We start from the raw sequence: 23,624 nt of genomic DNA on the forward strand, positions 1-23,624 counted from the left end.
GTATATGGAAAAAAACCAATGGTGCTATAATATTTAGTGAATGAGGCTGAGGAGTCCGTTGGTGTTCAGCCAGGGTTTGAACTTATGACTACAGGTATGACAGTCGCACGCTTAAGCCACTAGTTCAACACTGTTCTGATTACACATTTCTATAATATTAAGGGTCTGTTTCACAATGTACGGATAAGTTCTACATAAGTTCCAAATTAGGTATTTATTACTTATTGGTAGGATAAACACTATTGTTGCGTTTCACGACTGTCAGATAGCGCTATTCGTCACATAAAGTCCATCATAAGTTATGAGTCCGATAAATGTCAAATAGCACAATTTATCTTCCACATAATTTATGTGTTGCATAGCTATTAGGTACTTTATCCATACATTCTGAAACAGACCCTAAGTCTTATATATATAACCTTTTTTATATAAAAAATACCTATCAATAAATATGTAGTTACCACGGAGAAGTAGTCATGCTAATCACAGGTCCATGGTGTGGAGACTACCGACTCGCCGGCCGATTATATACCGACGAATAGCAGCCATATTTGTGCTTTCTAAAATAAAAGTATTGTATTAAAAATCTACCAAACGACTAACAATTTGCTGTACAGTTCCTTAATTGGTGTCATTCCTGAGGAAGGTTCTGGTGTACAATGACACTGAGAAATAGGTAACATTCAAGTCATATTTTAACTTAATTTTAATATTTCTTTGTGTTGTTCATATTATATAAATTATTAGTGAATTAAGAGAAGAACTGGTTCTATTCAGGTTATAGCTAAATGGGGAACCAGTGATTATATCTATTATAAAATAATATTAAAAATTAAAAATATAAAAAGGTCTCGTTGAAGCTTCGAAAATAAATAAACAAATGCTATTGAAGCTCTAAGTTCACTCTACTCAATGTTAAATGAAAAAAAAAAGAAGTCCTTCTCTTTTCTTTGTTTTATTATTTATTTATTTTTTCTCTTTCTCTGATTATTGTTTATGTATGTATTATTTTTATTCAATAGGTATGTATAAATAGGACATAAGACAACCATTCATCATCATAACTTTTGTTTCTAATTACATGTCACAATAGATGCATACAATTTTTAAGTGTTACGTGGGGAAAATACTTACAAAGGATATGATCAATGTCACTCCCATGATCAATACTAATATTATATATAGTGGAAATATTGTTGTAATGAATAAATAAAATGTGATAATAGCGGACCGGTATAAAAGCCTATTCACATATACTGCCACAACCAATAGAGCGCAGCAGTAATAATTAATAAATTCCTTAAAAAAAAGCAGTCTCTAAATATTTTTTATTAAGGCCTGTATTCACTTTGATTAGTGATTAGGAGAAAACAAGTGTGGACAGCGACTGATTAGTGCAGGTAATTAGTTGGCTGCGTAGTTAAGTGATTAGAAGCGTGTTCTATTTTTTTGCGAGTGAACTGCGAGTAGTGACGTCACGTGCGCCCTTCCCTCTCACTCGCAGCGTGCCTGCCAAAACACGTCTGGACAGGCAGTAGGACTCTTCGGTCAACCTGAGAGCAAAGTAATATTCCGTCGTATCTTCAGCAGCCAATTCCTTATAGAGTTGGTAGCTTGCGCCATGACTGGGTCTTCTATTAATCCATTTTCGAACCCATACTTTTCTTGGTATTGCAAGTTCAGCTTACAAAACTTCTTCGGTTTCAGGTAGCATCGCGTTTAATCCTTCTTTCAGTACTTCTTCCAATTGCAAGCGCGCTTCTCGATGTTCGTCCAAACTTGCTGATCGACAGCTATCTACAACTGAATGCAATGCAATGAATGAAAATGAAATGCACTCGCACTAATCAAAGTGAATACAGGCCTTTAGTCTAATTAATTGCCTAACGATGTCACGCAAACTATGGTGTCCATAACAACTTTTGTAAAACAAAAAACTATGACAAAAAGAGAGCGCATTATTGCCAGTTTCGTTCGTTCTACTTGATTAGAGAATCGTCAGTTTTAGTAGCATTTAATTGTTTATAACGTTTACAAATATACAACTATACATATATAATATATATATATTTCTAAATCTTCTAGCACATTTTTAGCAAGCAATTGGTTAAAATCGGACAGGATCCAATTAACTGGACTTTGTGAAAGAAGTCTCTTGGTAAATTTATCTTTTCTATATATATTTTATAGTACGGCGACAGATAGGAGCTTCGCCTGATGTTAAGTGATACCACCCATGGACACACTGGTAGGACTCTGAGCTTATTTTTTTGAATTGGTACGCTCATATCTTGAAAGATGCCGATTATTATTTTGTGTAAGATAATTTTCGTTTATGGTATACGATTTAAATTTGATGTCTAATTAGGATTGATATAATAAAGATAATACATTAGCGCTACAACACGAAATGAGTTTTGGTCTCAGATTGCATTCTTTGATCATTTTTATTTCATAGACAGTAGGTGAGCAGTCGGCTGTCTGACAAATGTAGTCGGGGTTTTGGATTTGTAGATTGATGTTACAAAATTAACAAGAGAAAATAAACGAGAACTTACTACATTATTTACGTAATTATCGAATTTTTGAGTTACAATGTTGTAAATTAGCATAAAGATTTTTAATTCGAAGGTGATTTTAACTTGTACCGGGTCGGAAGCGAATTATGATACCTTGAGTCAACTTTGCGCTAATCATTATTAATAATGCTTACATACTAAAAAAATATTACGATATTGATGTGATGTGCAGAGCTATATAATATATATATAAGCTGTATGTTACGAACAAAAGTAAGGAAAAGCTATAAATGTGCCGGCATCAATAGGATTTACAATGTATGAAACGAAGTGGGATGTTTTCTAATCCTATGATGGGTTTACGACTATTTTACAGCCTTGTACAGTTACTGCCTTTGCAATATATTCTCTAGCCTTGGTAGGAACAGAATATGAATGATTTTTACCACTTAACACAATATTGAAGGTATTTTAAAAAAAACAACCGACTTTACCCGTCGATATTATTTACTTAGGTATTTTAATGCATCTCATATTTTTCGATTTTTAACTGACCGATACCTATGTAAGAGAGAAGAAAAGAATATACCTCATTCAAATCTCGATATGACTGTTGGTGACGTAATTTAAGGACAGACATACATTTGCAAAGTTTAGCAAGTGCTTGGAAGAATAGATAGGTTTCCCTGCTCTGATATTATACCATTATGGTGTTAGGTATGCTCCGTGAGGAGGCCGTTGCTTTAACAGTCTTAATTCAAACTCAAAATAACTTTCTTCATATAGGTAACCCAGTACACTTATGAACGTCAACAGAAAATATGTTAAATTGATTCTAAATTTACATTTACTACCAGTTCGCAAGTCAAGGGCGTAGAGCAGGCAGGAAGAACTAATTGATTGAGATATATACATTGTTGTCTTTGAAGTTGTCTTTCTAAAAGCAGCTACCGCCTACGGTTTTGTAAGGCTCGTTCTTTTTTTAAATACCTGGAGGTAGTATTAAGGAGAATTTTGTCTAGTTAAGCGGATTATGGAAGGGGGTTTAGGTGGGTTTAGTAAGTGTATTTTTTTTTTATACAGGTGTCTACTAAGACATGATGGAACATTACGATCTAACTTAAGACTAATAAGTAATTTAAGTCTAACATTATTTACTAATAAGTATATTTAACAAAAGAAAGTGTCCAATAACACCACATTCTCTATTAAAGGGAAGACACTCTGTTCTTGTGTTCTATTTTTTACTCACTGTTTAGCACTTAATACTAACACTAATTCACTAGTTCAAATGGTTATGTCCTTTTCTAGTAGGAGTCATGTTAGAATAAATGCACATAATGGATGCTATGTAAAAATTTAAATAGGTACCTAATATTAAAATGTAATTACAAACAATTTGTTTCTTAGTTGTATACTCGATATGACAACAGCGATAGATTATTAGGGGCAAGACGCATCCGCGACTTAACGGCGCAGCCCATTAATTGAGCCGGGCATCTAACGGTGCTTATTTACTGTTTCTGATAGAGCCATTCAGTGACACGGCTAATTTATTGCCGTATTGATGTTAGAAATGTTCGTTTCATAAATAAGTCTTAGGTTGTAAAACTGTAGATTTAAATGACATTTGGCAATTCATTGCCGTAATTTATTATTATGTGGAACATATTTCTACCTAGATACATGCTTATTTTCCACCACTCAGACCACGGACCTCGTGGTCATGGATCACGTTACATACTTTTAAACATGAAAATAAAATACCCTACTGTATTTTCTTTTATTGACATAACTTTTACACATTTAAAGAAAACACTTTTTACCGGATTGAACACTTTGTCTTCGTGACCACGCACGCTGTAAAGCACGTGAAAAAAAATTATGTAAAATAATTGTAAATTTATAATAATACATAAACTTCAATCCGGTAAAAAAAGTGTTTTCTTTAAATACACATATATACCTAAGTATAGTATTAATTTTTAACAAAGGGTAAAAAATACTTCTACTTCTTTTCTTCTTTTAGTGCATCTCTATTACTGGAGGTTGGCCGTCAGTATACCTATTGAAGCGTGTCTTGTCCTGTGCCAGATGCAACAACGCTTCCGCAGTTGCAATACCCCTCCACTCCCTATCGTTGCGAAGCCATGATTTCTTCCTTCTAGCATTGCGCCGTTTACCCTGGATTTTACTCATTATAATTAATTGAAGGAGGTGGTAGTGGTCATGGCGCAACACGTGGCCCAAGTAAGCAATTTTCCGTTGTTTAATGTTCTGCAAAAGTTTTTTTTGACATTCCAACTCGTTTCAGAACCTTCTCGTTAGAGACCTTCTGGATCCAGCTTATACGAAGTATGCGACGATAGCACCACATCTCAAATGCTTCTAAGCGCCGGCGGGTATCTTCTTTAATTGTCCAAGCTTCACATCCGTACAGAACAATTGGCCATATGTAACAAAGGAGAAGTCGGACTCGGAGTTTAATGGTCAAATGACGGCAGCACAAAACATTCTTCATTTTGTTGAAAGATCCTTAAGCAATTTCGATTCGAGACCTAATTTCCTGATCAGGATTCCACTCATTTGTAACTCAGGTTCCCAAATACTTGTATTGCCGCACCCGTTCCAACGTTCTTCCAGCTACAGATAAATTAGGACCTAAAGACTCGTTTCGAGAAATGACCATCACCTTCGTCTTTACTGCATTAATAAAAAGTCAGAAAGACTTCAACAGATATAATCAAAAGTCCCGGCTGAATTAGGTATTAGGTACTTAATAACAACGTCATCGGTTTTTACGACCAAATATGAGTAGTCCCTTCGATGTCGTTATAACAGATTTTGACTGTTTTATATCATGCTAGTTATTCCGAAAATTTGCGTTTATTTCCGTTAATTAACTTTGAATCATATTTTGGTGTACTGGTAAACTAACTAATAGATTTGCTATAATTCTAAATATAATACGACTGATAAGTACCAGGATAGCATCAAAGGAAAGAAATAGCGAAAAGAATTTGCTGTTTCAAAGTATGACCGGTAAGAGTATTACAACGATCGGTATCACGATTCTATTAAACTAATCCCTTAGCCATTATAAAGGTAATAAAATAAAATCTATAATAGACGAGCGGAGATTATCCAATCAGTGCGATTTTCTGCCTTAATGACATTGTATTAAAGGTTTTTATCGATTGAAACTCGGAGATAGGACAACAAGTAAAATTCAATTACCTTTCCACAATCAGAAATTTATTTGAGAAATAGCTTTTATTTTCTTTGTTTGAACGATTTAACATGGTTTTATTTTTAAGCGACTAATAATTGAAGGAAATTTAAAGTAACTTATTTTATTTACAAATTTTTGTCAACGGCACATTAGTAGGGAAAAATAAATACAAGATTAAACGTGACAAGCGCTTATAGGCATAAGTAAACAAACACAAACGCGAAAAGAAAAAAAAAATCATCGATTCATAAATTACTGAAACTAAAGGAAAATTTATTTCAAAGTGTGGGGTTGCCACTATGGATAATCAAATCAAATGCTCAATCTGGATATCGGTGAGTTTTGGCCGAAACGCGTTCTTCTGAAAGGAGGACAGTTACAGAGTTACAAGGTTATCGTGAGTTTAACATCTGATATCTAGAAATCAGCTTCATAAGATATTATATCCTATTACATAAATATACAACGAGTCCTTATTATTTTTAACTCTAACAAGTTCAAAATAAAAATAATTGTTAACTTTTTTGCATGAAACCAACGGATTAGGTTAGAATTTAGATGCCTTATTCGCAGACACACACAAAGAACAGTGTTGGCCTAATGCCTTTAGCGTGCGATTCTCTTTGCGGTTGCAGGTTCAATACCTGGCTGTGCACCAATAGGCTTTCTGAGTGTAACATATAACATGGTAAATAAAAACATTGTGAAGAAATGGCATGCCTTGGACCCAAAGTCGACGGCGTGTGTCAGGTACAGAAGCATGGTTACTACTTGCCCATAAAAACAAATCAAACAATAATTGTTTTCACGTTTGTTACACAACACGTTACACAGCAATAGTAATTATTACTATTGCTGTGTTTGACAAGTCTGATAACAGAAGATTTAATTTGCTTCCTTCCATTTCAATAATAAGGTAGTAATATTAATACTTATTATATTATGTATTACGCGACTGCACACGGGTAATACAAGTTTTATAAAATAATAATGTTATAAATCAAAGTTTAAAAGAAACGATAATTTATAACATTCACGTCGACTTAATCTAAAAGTCGCTCACTCCAATGCCAAACGTTGAAAGGACCTGAATTTTTTCATCAATAATTCCTAAACCAGTAGTTCTAATTACTTCACTGTCATTGGATAATAATTAATACGACGTTATTGGTTTGAAATAAACGTGCCCAAACGATGGATTACGATCAAGCAAACGGTGTAGTTTTGTTTTTTCCTTACATGTCACCTTGTCTGCATCGTGGTAACATTTCACGTCCCTCAATGCTCGATGTCTGCTATCGTGGTAAAATATAATTAGTTCCACCTATCCGTAAAGATGGAATCGAAGCTTCGCGGCATCTATAACGTCAAAGGTAATATAAGGAAATTGACAATGCAATCATATAAAATGGGCAATGGAGGGTGGTCTAAAATGTGACCTCTTCCATTCACCATAGTAAGATTTTCCTTATACATGAAAAGAAAAAGGGAAACTGCATATATGTAATACGTAGGAAATAAAAGGCTTGAACAAAACAAGCATATAATATGAGACACGATATGTTAGAAATACGATATGGACAAGTTATGCTTGCTAGTTTCGTAGGATTTAGTATTCAACTTTTCTTTAATGTTATTTTATAGCTAGTATTAACTCTGCCAGGCATGCATAGATTATAAGCTTATAAGCGATAATGGCGCACGTTGGACTCGATGTTTATATTTTCACAAATTTTGTTTTATTGTTCTATCATGACTAAAGAAGTATGAATATAAACAAGTTTTTCTAACTCTAAAGGCCACTTACTAGTGTCTAAATTGTCAACTACATAAGTTTCCAGTATTTAAGCTAATGTAATTAAGACAAGATCTACAAGTGTGTAGCTAGCGGTAAATTTAAGTTATTCTTGTGCCAGATTCACACTAAGTAAGTGAATTAGATCGCTTCTTGTCTTACTAACTAGGCGCCTTGCAGTGTGTATATTTGATTATGTTTAAGATCCTGTCTATATTGAATAGAATTTTGAGCTAAGTTAATGTACGAAAAGTAGGTTAGGTTAAGAGTCACTTGTAGTGACACAGTAAGTATATTGTATAGTTATGTGAAGACACACATAGTTTCATGTTTCAGCCTGTCGAAGTCTACTGCTGTACATAAATCTCTTTACTAAATTCGGTTCCCCGCTTCGTTCTGACTCTGTTTCCCTCTTTTCCTTACCTCTTTATCTGCCTCCTAGTGGATGGTCGTCCAACGCTTCACAAGTCTGGTCCTCGGCCTCCATTCCAAAAATTGTTTGCCTTCGGTTTTTGGGCCATTTGAACTTATGTGCTTTTATGGATATCCTAATATCTGATTCGATCGCGTAGGTAAATACTGAGCCCTCTCCATAGGTCAATGCCATAGCTCCTACGATATCGAGGAGAATCTAAAGTAGTCTTAAAAGTTTATGAACGGATTAGATATAAGTATCATGAAGCAGGGAGTGCAGAATAGCTACTTTGCCATCATTTCATATATCAAATCTAAGAACTAAGATTGATTAATTACAGAACGTGCTTGCAAATAATATTTTTGTGAAGTAGTCTGTGAAGGACAGTTTACATTGACAGCTGTCAAATGCACCTCAATATTTCGTAATGTCAGTAATTCTCAAGCAAAATTCTTCATACAGGTACAGTAGCTTCGTAACAAATGTATGTTGCTTTAACAAATGGATGTTCATATTTTTACTTCGTTATAACACGCGTTTATGTTCAATGTAAATAATTTCTATCATTATTCAACTTTGTTATATGTATAGAAGATTTGTATGAACCATTTCATTTATGAATTGTTTTTTAAGCTAATTTTTGTATATCATAATCTTTCATCATTTAAGAAGTGCTAGTTGAAAATTCTCAGGTGATGTAGATTTTTCTTAGATGATTGCTATGCTCATTTTTTTAAAATTACTAGGTAAATGGCACAAATGAGGTTGTTAGAATATTTTGAATCAATACTATCTAAGTATTTTTGATGAGGATACATAATATTTTAATTCGGCCTTATTTATTTTATTCAACTATTTATAATTTTATATTTTTTTGTGAGTATTTGTGCGTATTGTGAATTGAGTTCCCAAACTAATTTTATCCTTATTCTTTCTGACATTTGTGTGCGTTTCTTCGTGTTAAGTATATATCGCAGCGAGGTAGGTAATATACTTAGGGATTATTATATACACGTGAAAAATCTCTGTATGAAAAGTTTTTGTCAGCAGATCGTCGACATACAGTTTAAGAGAAAAATCAGTACTACAGAAATAATTAACTGCAATTATTACGCGCCACAAATTAACTATGCCACGTCCACATGAGTCAGATTTCAATGCAATTCGAATCTGATGTTTGTAAAAGGAGTAGTGTTGGGTATACCATATCTGTTAGCGGAAAAGGCTGCTGCAGACACGATGCTAAAGGCTTTTATATTTTTCAATGTTATACAAATCTGATGTTTGAAGAAGGAGATTTCTTTTTAAATCGAACAGAGCCGCCCACACACTCTGAATGCTTGGTACGCTCTTTGCTTTAAGGAATCTAAGTCGAATTGTTTCGGAAATACTTCAGTGAGTAGCTGGTTCCATTTAGGAGAAACTGTCTTAAGTATCGCTCAGTTGTGGAACAGCTGACTTCGAGGTGATGCGGTTGGAATTTCTTATGCTTGATGTCCGATGGTGAAGAAGTAGCATTCCATATCTGTAATATAGTAAGAGAAGGCCAGCACCTTTAGGCGACTCTCAACTCATGGTCATGAGTTCACACCCCGGCTAATTTCGTACGCAATTAACACTCTCAAACACAATGAGGAAGTCGGTATCTGAAGCTCCTGTTGACTTTGCTTAGACATTTTCGTCAAAAATAAATTATAACTCGTATATATACCTAGTGAGTCATACTCTTCTTTTAAAATGAGGTGGAAATGCTCTTACGCATGCCCGTAATGCATTTCCATTTTTTGTATTTGCATTTCATCATCAATCTTGACATCCACGAGAATGACGAGATTGACGCGGGGACTGTGGGGCTAGGTCTCAAAGCCCTCTGCTATTCATAGGGGTATCGAGACCTTACCTCCTAAAAGCACTTCAGCCCTTCGCACGCCCTTAAGATGGGCTCGGGTTTCGCCAAGGCTTTCTACCCAAGGGACCCGGGTTTACATCCAGTTCCAGAGTGAGTCATACTCAGAACAGTAAGAACCCACCTTGCTCTGTGTTATCACAGGATTAGAATTCATAGTCCTTTTGGGCCAAGTTACTAATTAAAAGCTAGAGGCCTTCTGCCAATTGTTATGGATATTCACATCGCTTAAATTGTATGACTAAGTCCGCTATTTAATTTCAGCCTTTGACCCGAAAAGGCCTATCTAAAAGTATCGTGTCTAAGCACGTACTAATACAAGTATGTTCACGCTATGCCATATCGGTCTTGCGCAGTTCTAACAATGGTTTCAATATGCAATCAAACTACACTTTGTGTTGCGAAAATTCAAATAGCCCGTTGAATTTTATGAGTTCAACTAGTGACTTGAACTTAGAGCGAGTGTATGTAGTTGACCTGGTATTTTTTTAATTAATATTAATTTAACACGAGGATTTTATAATATAGATTCCTTAGCGAACTTTATGAAACTAAACTATTGTTGGTCGAGGTTTTTTTACATGGTAAAAGGCCGGCAACGCACTCGCGTGCCCTATGGCATTGAGTGTCCATGGGCAATCGGTGAAACCGTTTCGAAAAGTTAATATTAATTTAACACGATGATTTTATAATGTAGGTTACTAAGCGAACTTTATTATCGAAACTATGTGTGGTCGAGGTTTTTCACATGTTAAAAAGCCGGCAACGCACTCGCGTGCCCTCTGGCATTGAGTGTCCATGGGCGGTATCACTTAACATCAGATGAGCCACCTGCCCGTTTGTCTCCTGTTTTATATTTAAAAAAATATTTGATATAATCCTCAATATCCGGTAGAGCTGTTGTTTCATTGGAATTGCGGCGTACCCTAGGCTCGTTTGTTTCCCTTTCCTATATATATATATATAGCAATTTGTGTGATCGTCATAAAACAATTTACTTATTTTTATTTAAGCTCTCTCTATACTTATTCTATAGGAGAGTTTAAAGACAAAAAAACAAAACACTACTTTCTTTTTACATTCATTTCATTATGCCGATTGCATTAGGTATTTCTGCAACGAAGTGGTAATAAATAAATAAATAATATTATATATATTCTACATTATACATATCATAATGTTTCCTTTTGTAAATGTTGTACCTTTGTAAACATGTATTAAGTTTTCCATATATGGCTAGATCGTCAGTATAATTGTTATATATAATTTATGTTAGCTCAGAAGGATTACGAAATAAATAAATAAGATTGTATATTTCGTTACTTAATACATGGCACTCTACCTGTAGCACGTAAACGTCAGTAAATAGCAGTTAATGATATAATTAACCCAAATCCCACACTTCGTTAACCTCGCCTAATAACTTTGAGCGCGTATGATTTTCGCCTAATAAGTCGTATTTAATGCCTAGTATCTGTTATGGCCTATACTATAAAAGGTATCCCAAGACACAGTCTTACAGTAAGATTTAAAAACTTATAAATCGTATGACGTATACGTTTAAGACATACGGGAATCACTGAATCTCATCTTGATTTTCGCAAGTTTTGACAGTTTACTAGTTTTAGACATACAATAAAAGAATGAGAGATAACAATTATTTCTTTTAAAGAACAAGGTACGATTTAAGTGTGTAATGCGTGTGTGCTGAGGTTGTAATTGGTCCTGGCTCAGCATTATGCTGAGGAGCAGACTGTTCCACAGCGATGGTCATTCTGCCAGAGGAGTTCGTGTATCTTGACAATATTTGCGACCTCAACTATAATAGTTAAAAAAATAAATCAATGGTGCTACAACCTTTTTAGGTCTGGGCCTCAGATTTCTGTATCTGTTTCATGAGCCTTCAGTGCCTGATGCACGCCGTTGACTTTTTGGGTTTAAGGCAAGCCGGTTTCCTCACGATGTTTTCCTTCACCATTTGAGCGAATATTAAATACGCACATAGAAAGAAAGTCCATTGGTGCACAGCCGGAGATCGAACCTACGAACTCAGGGCTGAGAGTGGCACGCTGAAGCCACTAGGCCAATATTGCTCTACTAAAATAGTTGTTTCAGTCAATTTACAAAAAAACATGTACTGGGGCTTCATTATAAACTAAGGCATAAGGTTAATAAAACGATAAAAGTGGTTTTGCTGTCAGAGGCATACATTGCTGGCTTTGTATAGTTAAATATTGTTAGCAGACTGAAGTTAATTGGTTACAAATTTGATTTGCGTGCCTTGTATTGAAAGCCGCCCAAAGTCAACTAAAAATAAGTAATATTTTATAATATAAAATAATTCTGTTTTTAGTAGCTACTGAATTATATTACAAAATGAGATTATTATTAAACCTTTTTGTCGCAATCATTATGATAAAGTGTAATGAACCAGGCAACGTAATTTGTTATCAGATTACTCGAATTAATTTAGATTATTTTTTATTTATTATCAATAGTTTTCTTCAAGTACTTTGTTATCTGCCAATTGCCGGAAATATATTTCCGCTCGCTTCAAGGTTACAACTCTAGTAAATAGTAATTATAATTAACTATTCAGTGCGGTTCAAAATTGCGGTTAGTTGTTACCGGTGTAGTGTAGACGACCACACCATTCAGAAATGTTTTAGGGAGCGTTCAAGTATTACGTAACGAATTTTGGGAGGGGGGTGGGGGGGTCCTTTTGTAAAACGTTACGATGTGGGGCGGGGATTGAATTACGCGCTCTTGGCAGTACCTACTAACGTGGTTGACTCTTTGGATAACTCCAATATTCCCTCAATTTTATGCCAATTATCACGTAACAGCACTTTCTTGTGAATATGGAGAGGAGTCAACCTCATACTTTGATGTCCTGCTGCTGAGAGAGCTATGACAGTACGCAGACCGTAGCAAGTGGAGATCCGTGGTGTCTGTCTAAATCTTTGGCAAAGAGGCTTGAACTAATAAATAAAATAAAAAAATATTATGGTCAATGTAACAAATTTTTTTTAATGATTATTATCAATAATTTCACTTTGATAACACTATGCGTAAAGGATGCAGTGGCTCATAATAACACCGATAAAACACCGGATGTTGTAATCCATTTTATATCTAACCAACTATGAAAAATTTGGATCGTCGAACTTTGCGATAAAATAACAGATTTTGTTAATGTAGAAAAATTATAATTATATGTACGTAATGTCTTATTATAATTTTCATGTGAAATAAATAAAATGTAGTTTTATTTTATACATGAGTATATTTATCACACATTCAATAATAAGTACATATTAGGTACTTATTAACAATGTCATCGGCTGTTACGACTATCGGTTTTTACGACCAAATATGACTATTCCTTTCGATGTCGTTATAATAGATTTTGACCGTATATAAATTATTTAAAAAAATCAAATATATAATTTGTTACCGTAGTGAGGCATTACTACAGTACACAGCTTATAGTTACAGCAATATAGCGTCTATACGGTTTTAAGTAACTCGGGTTATAGAAATTATGGAAAAACTTGGACGATAAATTTGTATTAGCTGCAAATTTAGCTCGTACGGCTTTTTCTATTGGTATCTTGCATTAATTAGACCAATTAATATACACTCTATAACTATATATATATATATATAGGTGGTTAAGGGAATATTTTTATACTTAACTTCAGTAGAATGCTATGATTAAAATCGTTATATTTTAGTTGGTCTTTGAAATGTGTTAGCTCTGCAGATGTTATGAATATCTTGAGTACAATTTATTGCTTTGTAAATATAAAAATTATCATTTAATTAACTATTGAAACCACTTTTAAAATGTGTGCTGCGATGGGAGATCCTATCCATGTTAGTACCAAGTTTTGGATTGGATAACACAAATTTTGAATTCGTCTACGTCACTTTTACATTGACCTGGCATTACATTAAGATTTCCTAAACAGCCTTATTTTTAGTTTATCTTAAAAGTTTATCTCATCTAGATATTAAAAAATGTACATCTTTGTTTAAATCGCAATGCGTTTGACGATGCTTCGTACTGAATCTAAGTTGATATATGGGACAAAAACTAAAGCATTGGTACTTTTAATGTTACCGGATCTCCACGTCGTTGGCTTATTCTATACTAGGGGTAAAACTTTCCGACTTCTCATTATAGAGTACCTACTAGGAATTAATGTGTAATATGTTTTCCGACCCGTACACAATATATACTATCAATGTGATAATCAATCCTTCTTGTCTTTACAGCACATTGGTGCCATGGAAGATATTCCGCGAGGAGCTGAACAACGTGCATCCAATATCATCAGGGTTGGAAACCATGGCACTGAAGACCACGATAGATCTCACCTGTAACGATTTTATATCGAATTTCGAGTTTGATGTCTTCACGAGGTAATTATAACATATCTCCTTACAATGTTCAATTTGTGAACAAAAGATTATTATTGTTATTACTTCTTTTCCTATGGTTAAATACGTCATACACCAGGTGTACTTATGTCCAGAAATATACGAGTCGTAGCATATTACTATTGGTATATACTTCACCCAAGCGTTAGCTGTACCTGAGCTGCTATAGGTTCAGTACTACGAACTAAACTTACGTATTACAAATTTTTTTTTTAATTATTCGATTTTATGAAACACGCTATGCACCGTAATTATTCGACATTGTATCTATAGACGATTTGTCGCATCGTTTGAAGTATTCGTAGTTATTACGAGTGGTACCACAGAGGCGATGAGAACTTGGAGAAATTGATCGTGGTTGGTAACACAGAAGGCAAAAGATCACGTGGCCGTTCACCAACCAGATGGTCCGATCAAGTAAAATGCTCTTCGTCCTCAAAACTTTACACTGTTATAAGAGAAGCGCTGGGTCTGAACCCGGTGGGAACAGGTTGTCCACTTCAGATGTTTCCTTGCTGCCTTGCGATTCTGTAACACACTTTTCGAACTCTCACAGCGATTGAGATTTTACGATTTGGCATTCTGATAAACAATAAACTACAAGCTTCCTCCTTATCAGAATGCCAAATCGTAAAATGACTGCTTCACGACTGATTTGAGCGCGACCGCCGCTGCGAAAACCGCTGTGAGAGTTCGAAATGTGTGTTACAGAATCGCAAGGCTGACCACGACGCTCAGACATGAGCTGCCGATTGGTAATAGACGAGATGGTAATAGAGAGAGACGAGTGGTAATTTGAATATTAAAAGTCCATTTTAAAGTAACATCTCTGTTTAGCTGTATTTAATAAAATTAACGAAAAATAATAATACAATCGATAATTATATGAATATGGATTTCAGGCTTTTTCAACCGTGGAGCACGTTGTTACGGAATTGGCAGCTTTTAGCGGTAACACATCCAGGGTATGTTGCCTTCCTAACATATGACGAAGTGAAGGCGCGGTTACAGAAGTACATACACAAGGCTGGCAGTTATGTGTTTAGGTAAGTGAGATATACTACATTATATTCTAAGTTTAGAACTTTGTGATTTTATGGCAACTTACACGCGCACTATCCCTATGTCAAATCAACTCGTCGAAGTTTTTTTGTACATTAATAATATATGAGTACTTCAATTTCTTATATCATTAAAAAAAGAAAATTTATTACACATTTTCTGAAGAAAAAAAAAAGACAAAGATGACAAAGCGTGTCCATGGCAGCAGCAAGCAGCTTAAGGCGTGAATCTAAGCAGAAAGTGTAAAAATTAAATGTGGCAGGAAAATTATTCAATTTAAAACTAAATGTTCAATTGGGTCAAAGAGACGGAGATAGATCAAACTTATCCTTATCCTTTGCGCCAAGGGTTCGGGGTCAAGAGTCTTGACTCAAGACAGCGCTAAGTACGACTCCTGTCATGGGTAAAGGGGTTTGACGTACTGGCATACTTTTTACATACAAATAGTTCCCGCTGAGTGACTCTCACTCTCAAGGTAGTAATTTGACGTGTATTTTTTATTTGAAGAACTGCTGGTTAAAGTTATACCTAAATATCTAAGTTAAAAAAATATTCGTATCGGTAGGTAACTTGGCAATTTATTCCTTTTAAGTCAGAAGACTTTATGACTTTATGTAGAAACATAAACACGTCTTAAACATATCCTATCCATGTGCTCCGTGTGACCTTTGTAATACATGTATTTTGATTCCTTATAACTTGTGATTCATGAAACTATGCTATTTACTTTGAACTATGACCAAACGGAAAATCTGCTAGATGTATTAAAATAATTTCTACATATCATCGTCTTTAGCGTGAGCCTGATACCAACGCACACAAATACCCAAATACTCACTCACATACACACACTCAAACACTCACTCACACACACTCACACACATACACACACTCAAACACTCACTCTCTCACACACACACTCGCTCACACAGACACACTCGCTCACACAGACACACTCTCACACACACACACTCACTCACACAGACACTCGCTCACGCAGTCTCCCAATACCTTGTTAGATGGACAAAATTTCTTAAAATAATATAGTTATTAACTGAATAATTTATCATTATTCCTTGTTATTTTATTTTCGTTAATTCCATTTCTTGCACTTTACCCTGCACTTTTTATCCCATTACTTGGGTGGCCTTTAAAATATCGATTAGGCCGTTGCAACCCTAAAACGGAACGTCAAATCTATATTACCTATGTATTTATATTCCAGGTTATCGTGTACGCGGCTTGGTCAGTGGGCGATTGGTTATGTGACTGTAGACGGCGAGATACTACAGACGATACCACAAAACAAGAGTTTGGTGCAGGCGCTACTGGACGGATATAGAGAGGGATTGTGAGTAGTTAATGCCAACGGCATCCGTCAGATTTATCTGTTTCCTGTCAACTGTCAGAATAACCTTTTTGATAGAAAAGTCAGAGCGTGTTGGCTTAAGCGTGCGATCGCGTCAATAGAATTTTCTTTCTTTGACACTTGCTCCTACGATAAAGGCAAACGTTGGCAAATGGCTTATATTAAACTTAATGTTTGACGACATCTGCCAGACTTGTCTGACCTACTTGTCTATAAAAAATATCAAAGAAATGGATCCAATCTGATGCCAAGATACATATAGAAGCAAAATTTGTATTACTATAAATAAGTCATGATCATATGCATGTTTGTTTGTTCAAATTTTTAGACTGAATCCTATTTAATTAATAACCTGGTATTTTAGTCGAGTTAAAGTAATTATTAGATTATTTGAGTAAGTTTTACTATAGAATCGTTTTTTAATCAATAGTTTTAAAAAATCTTTCAAGGCCTAGCTTAAAAAACCTCGGGAACCTAGAATCTCTGAATCGAATAAAACATCGTCAAACAATACATTATATACTTTGGTAATATATTTTCAGCTATCTATATCCAGACGGTCGTGACGTGAATCCAGACCTAAGCAGCGCCATCATTTCGCCAGCAGAAGACCATATAACCGTCACACAGGAACAGTATGAGCTTTATTGTGAAATGGGTAAGAATTTTTTTTCGTTCTAGAAACAAATTTATTGCTTGGAAATTCTCAGTAAATTATATTAGTTTTTTTAATAGTACATTTAAGTAATTCAGAATAGTGTTTCTCTGGTAACCTGAGGTCCTGCGTTCGAATCACGGCTGTTCACCAATGGACTTTTCCTTTTTTTTGTGAGCATTTAACAATCGTTATACTCTGATTTTTAATTCCGTAGAATTCTGACAGCTTTCATTTTTTGACATGTCAGTGATGGCAAACCATTTTGGCCGGGCACATTTTTCAACTTCAATACGAGTCTGAATATCTGAGTCTATACATTTTATTGTTAGTTTGAGCATCGCACTTAATAAAATGGATACGCATTTTATTAAGTGCGATGCTCAACATTTTCATCACAAACAGGTAACGCACAAATAAAGATAACATATATTTTTTTTAAAGGTTTTCTAAACCTGGAATTAGTAGGCAGTGATGCCAGGTAAAGAATAAAATAAAGTAATTAAAGTTAATTCGATATATTCGTGATATTGAAATATTTGTTATTTTTGTATTAGGTGACTTGAGTAAGTAAATATTAAGATCTACCTTTTTGTAGGTAAAACATAAAAAAATACGTTGCATTTTTTTTATTGCCCTCAAATAAGTCAAATTTGTCCCTTTTTCGGTGGAGAACTTTTTTTGTAGGTACACTTAAGAAATGTCAGAATTCTACGGAATTAAAAATCAGAGTACAGAATGTACGACCTTAGATCCAATAATCTAGTTGTGTCAGGCATAGAAGACTAAAATTTACTTATATATTAAGAAAAAAAAAAATTACAGTACAGATACAGAAAACTTAGGTAACAGTCCAAGGGGCAAGAAGTTCTTTTTAATTTTATAAGTTATTTTATCAATGTTTTCAGGTAGTACGTTTCAATTATGTAAAATATGCGCTGAAAATGACAAGGATATAAGGATAGAGCCGTGTGGACATCTTCTTTGTACGCCGTGTTTGACAGCTTGGCAGATCGTAAGTAAATCTAATATATTGCATTTTTTAAAGAATTTTAAAAACCCTAGGAGGAACCGAAAAGTATCATATTTTATATAAATAATAATATTTATTTATTTTATTTATTTATTTATTATATACATGATCTTAAATAGAAAGAAGTTGGTGTGGTGGAAACACAAACTGGACACAGTTTTTCTGTCCACCAGGACGTCGAACATATTTAAATAATTAATTTATTACATACTTAGGCCAGTCACATACTATACAATATAACATTTGTACCATTAAATCATTAAAATTGCACGAACAACGTAATAAACCAATTGAAACATTGACGCTCCTCAATTAGGCGATGCAAGAAACCTGTTCTTGACGAGAATAATTTGTAATTGTTTGATTTATGAAGTAATTTTTTAATTTAAATTTAATATTGTTTCTTGTTAGGTATACAGTAAATAGTGTAGCTGGTAGCGAGTTTAATAGATTTGGAACAATATAGACTAATGTTTTATTTTTTAGCTTTTTTTTATTAGCTTAGGTGAGCTCAAAATAATACGTATAATAAATGATATAGTCTTATAAATGACCACTACGTATACGTGTAAAGCCAATTAAAATACGTTTACGATAGAATTTTTTTACTAAGTATATACCTATTTACATCATTCAAAAACCGCAAATACCTCTAGAATTCAAAGTTAGGATAGCATTGTTTCATAAAAACACTCCGCTGTCTTTGCGACCCAAAAAGTTTCTTGGCCTCTGAAATGAGAACCTTCTAGTGCTTTCTGTCTGTCTGTGCCACCTCCCTACCTCCTGTTGGCCTAGTTATTGCTGGATCGAGGGTGTACGAGGATCTGCTGCGTTGACTTCAAATAAAAATATTAAAAAAAAAATAACTTTAGTACAACTACTACACGTTCCTTTATTTCATCTTATTAATGTATGCTTTTTTTTTTCAGGACTCGGAAGGTCAAGGCTGTCCGTTCTGTCGTGCAGAAATCAAGGGAACAGAACAAGTGGTTGTTGATGCCTTTATACCCCCGAGACCGCCCAATACCACGGCTGATGTCAAGTTAGTATATAATATTACATATTATATATATTATTTTATTATAATATATATTTATATTCGCCAAAAACTTTGTTTTTACGTAAAATACACCTTACCACAAAGAAATGAAAATTACAAAGCTTGAAGCTGTCTTTTTGTATTTATGAAAACTATTTTTAGACCAGTGCAGATAGCCTTTAAAATAAATAAAAAGTGAAAAAAATTACAGTAGGATGAAACCCATTAGAAAAGCAGGGGAATATGATCAAAATGAAAGGAAAAATAAATTACGGTCGATCTGAGGTCGGGAAGGGGTAGGGGGGGAGTTTTAAGGGTAAAAAACGGTTTATCTCGATTTCCGGCAAAACTACAAGTCCTATCGAAGAAAGTTAAATGGCAAAGTTGGAGGTAATAAAAAGATCTAAAACTTTTGTATTCACACATTTTTCACATAACCTCAAAATTTATGTGAAAAATTCAAAAAACCAAGTTTTTGGTTTTTTATTTTTATCTTTAACAAAAATTTTTTTTTTTTAACGAAATTTGGTGAAAACTTACCTTTCTATGTCCCAAATACACTGTAATTTATTTGATTAAAAATATTTATTTGTTCACCTTATTTTGAATTAATATCGAAAAAACACCCTAATTTTCAATCGAAAATTCTGACGTCAAAATTTCAGTTTTTTTTTAAATGTTGGTGTGCTTTCAGTTCGTTGAAATCTCTACTTTCCTATGGTAAAAAAATATATATATATTACCATAGTAAATCTTCTCAGAAAACGCAAAAAATCGTATGCAGTAACGCCCAGACCTGTCATCCCCTTCCCTAGTTCTCTATGAATCTTCTTTAAATTATAATCAGATGCCTATTTATTACTATTTTAAGATAACTTATATATACCTGAGTGACTTAAAAAAAAAATTTAGCCTTTAGATGGGCTAAAATTTTCGTATTTCATAGAAAAGTAAGTGCGCTGTGGCTCAGCATTTTGCTCTAAAGACTTGTTTAATATGATTATTACATATAATCTGAGACAGAACCACCTTTAAGTACAGTACATATATATATATATATATGTACTATACTTAAAGGTTTTTGTAATAGTTTTGAAAGTTCAATAGTTTTGCTAATTAAAATATGACCACAATTATACCCTTTTACGATTCTAGATTTCAATTTAGGTATATATATTATATATATTTGTTTGTCTTATTATTTTTCCAGGTTAGCGAACACAAAGACAGCTGTAAGGCCGGTGTCTTCAAACTCGTCAGGGTCCAGTGGATCGTCAGGTTCGTCTGCGTGTAATGGGTCAAGTGAGTAGCAATATACATATTAAATCTATAGGGACTTTCATATAGGGAAGGGAATATATATAGGGAATTTCAAGGGACCGAGCATGTTTATTCGTTATAGGGAGGGAAGAATTAATGTGTGGGTATTGGGTTAAACCAAATAAACTGTACTCATTTTTATGTTACTGAGATTTTTCGTTATAACCTTTGACGTTATAAAGAACTTCACAGTATATTGAAAGTCTATACTCTATAGAGACTTTTTAAGTAGATTAATAATTTGGTAGATTTTTACGTACCCTTTTAATAATAAAGCGTATCATTATTATTTTTCTTTTCAATTAACAAGTATTAGAAGTGTATAATTACTTTTATTTCCCATACAATAATATAATAATTAGTTATTTAATTATTTCAGGTTCGGAAACGCCTACGTCAAACAATGCGAACGGCTGGTCCACAAGGAATACGACGTTTAACGGTCTCACAGATGACATCGATGATTCAGAGGTAATTTTTTATGCAGTCATAGAAATTTCGAGTAAACCATTTTACCACAGTACTTCTATAGTCCTATTATAGGCACCAGGCTCTCATAAAGATGGCCAATGCCGGCAGCATGTAAACCTGTAAAGTGCAATTTTGTGAAGAGGACACTTTATTATACAACCAGATTATTGACCCCCCCCATGTAACGCGCCGTAACGTTTTTCTGTACCCAAGTAGAGTAAAATGTTTTGGGCCACCTAGTGACTCTTTATACCTAAAAGTTACCATTATGTGGTGTAATTCAATCCCCGCCCCGTATCGTACAAAAAGGTTTTACAAAAAGGAAACCCCCCCTCCCAAAATTCGTTACGTAATACTTGAACGCTCCGTAATACATTACGGACTTGAAATTTTTTATATAAAAAATAACAATTAACCATAATAAATTGCTCACCGTTAAAACGGCAAACAGATTCATGATAACAGTGTTTAAAAAAAACATTGGTAAAATTGTTTTTTTTTACTATATTATGTTAGTGTTACTATTTGAATTTATGCTTGTGCTGAAGGGATAGTACAGACTCCTCCCTTGGCTTAGTGCCGTTCATGGCGTATAACTCAGAAACGTCGTAATTTTTATCTTAACTTATCTTAACCTGAACCATACATTACATTTTACTAGTGATATAACTAGACTTGCTCTATTTGGTACACAATGAACATTTTGACATTATTAGGGAGCGTTCAAATATAACGTAACGCAATTTTTGGAGATTATTGAACCCCCCCCCCATGTAACTTGCCGTAACGTTTTTCAGTACCCAAGTACAGTATTGTACCCAAGTATAGTAAAACGTTTCGTGACCACCTAGTGACTCTTTAGTTACTATTATGTGGTGTAAGTCGAAAAAAATATTAACAATAATGCGTAATTTAATCCCCGCCCCGCATCGTAACGTTTCACAAAAGGACCCCCCTTCCCAAAATACGTTACGTAATACTTGAACGCTCCCTTAGACTATATAACGAGTTTATAAATGATATAAATTTTATTTTCGCTTTTTGCATGTTTTTGGTTGTTTGTATTAACAATTGTAATGTTTGTCTTTGCAGAGGCGCGACAGAAAGCCGCATGCTTAGTTTGCACGTGATTCGTGATTTTAGCATTTTGTTTACATTATACATTGTATAATGCGGTTAGAAGCTATAATATTTAAAGTTAAATTATCGCATTGATTATATTTGATTTTAATGCGTAATAAATGTATAATAAATAGTAAAACGTCGGGAGAGTTTAATAATTCTTAATTAAAATGTATTTGAAAATTCGTGAAAATAAATTCACCCAGTTAGAAGTAAATAGACCAGTGAATATTTGATATCATTTTAATGTTTCCTTTTTAAAGTAAAGATGAAATAGACTATAGACTCAACATCAATATTATTATGACTTCTAACCGCAAATTTTCATTTTGGATGCATTGTGTTGTACTTTTGTTTGATTCGTTTGGCTTTTATTGATATTTTCATATCGTCAAAGATTTTCAGTACTAGATTTGGAATTTTATGTTGGAATTTTTAAAGTACATAGAGAAAATAAGCGAGCATTAGTTTTTTTAGGTTTAAAAGACATTATTCTCATTAAAAACAAAAACATACTTGTCACTTTATGAGAAAAAAATTATGTTAAAAACATAAAAAGTTAAATATATCACACCACCATAGTATGCAGTTGTTGCATTGAAGTACATCTACCAAAAAACCGCAGGTGTATTAGAAACCGTTCCACTGCTACTATTTGCCGTATCTCTGGAGGCAAGCTGTTGTAAATACTCGCCCCGAAATAGGTTATATTTTGTATTCGATTCTGAATTCAGGATGTATATTATTAGCTGTGCCGGCACAACGTGCACGGCCTGACGTGTGGGATTAAAGTTTTTTTAACAATTTTATTCAAACGAAACTTTTTAAAAAGGTATATTTTTTTTAATATGTTCTGAATCGAACCGGCTTACATTCGATATTTTATCATATGGTTTAAATTATTTACAATCATAAGGATCTTACGCTACCTGATATAAAAAAATGCCACTTCTTTTGCAAAAAAAAGAGAGTAAAGACCCTTTTTTGTAAAAGAAGAAAAAAGAGTAAATTTTTGTATCTATATTTTAGGTTACTTCCTCGCCCATTCACCCCCATATATTGATAAATTAATGAAATGAAACAAAAAATGAATGCAGTTATTTAAAAAAAATAAGTCTACTAGAATAAACTTTTTTTTATATAACTTAGCTTGTTGAAAATTCCAACATAGCTTTGGAGTTTTAAAGTCATATGAGTCATACAATAGTACGAATTTTTTGTATGTAATTGTAAAATGCAT

General features: G+C 33.9%; 1 protein-coding gene across 2 annotated transcripts in view; it reads left to right on the top strand.

Annotated features, from left to right (window-relative positions):
• Positions 1 to 23,624, top strand: part of LOC125052478 (E3 ubiquitin-protein ligase CBL-B-B) — a 61,668-nt gene that overhangs the window by 31,589 nt on the left and 6,455 nt on the right. Inside the window, exons 2-10 of one of the 2 annotated variants that reach the window (XM_047653355.1) lie at positions 14,149 to 14,295; positions 15,216 to 15,359; positions 16,601 to 16,726; positions 17,287 to 17,402; positions 18,308 to 18,414; positions 19,362 to 19,474; positions 20,682 to 20,773; positions 21,171 to 21,262; positions 22,355 to 23,319. In XM_047653355.1, coding sequence (XP_047509311.1) covers positions 14,149 to 14,295; positions 15,216 to 15,359; positions 16,601 to 16,726; positions 17,287 to 17,402; positions 18,308 to 18,414; positions 19,362 to 19,474; positions 20,682 to 20,773; positions 21,171 to 21,262; positions 22,355 to 22,381 — 964 coding nt within the window. In that variant the 3' untranslated portion in view covers positions 22,382 to 23,319. Of the gene's footprint in view, positions 1 to 14,148; positions 14,296 to 15,215; positions 15,360 to 16,600; positions 16,727 to 17,286; positions 17,403 to 18,307; positions 18,415 to 19,361; positions 19,475 to 20,681; positions 20,774 to 21,170; positions 21,263 to 22,354; positions 23,320 to 23,624 lie in introns of those variants that run through there. The other variant, XM_047653354.1, reaches the window with a different exon arrangement.

Source organism: Pieris napi, chromosome 9 (assembly GCF_905475465.1).
Source record: "Pieris napi chromosome 9, ilPieNapi1.2, whole genome shotgun sequence".
In the NCBI taxonomy this organism is placed as follows: domain Eukaryota; kingdom Metazoa; phylum Arthropoda; class Insecta; order Lepidoptera; family Pieridae; genus Pieris; species Pieris napi.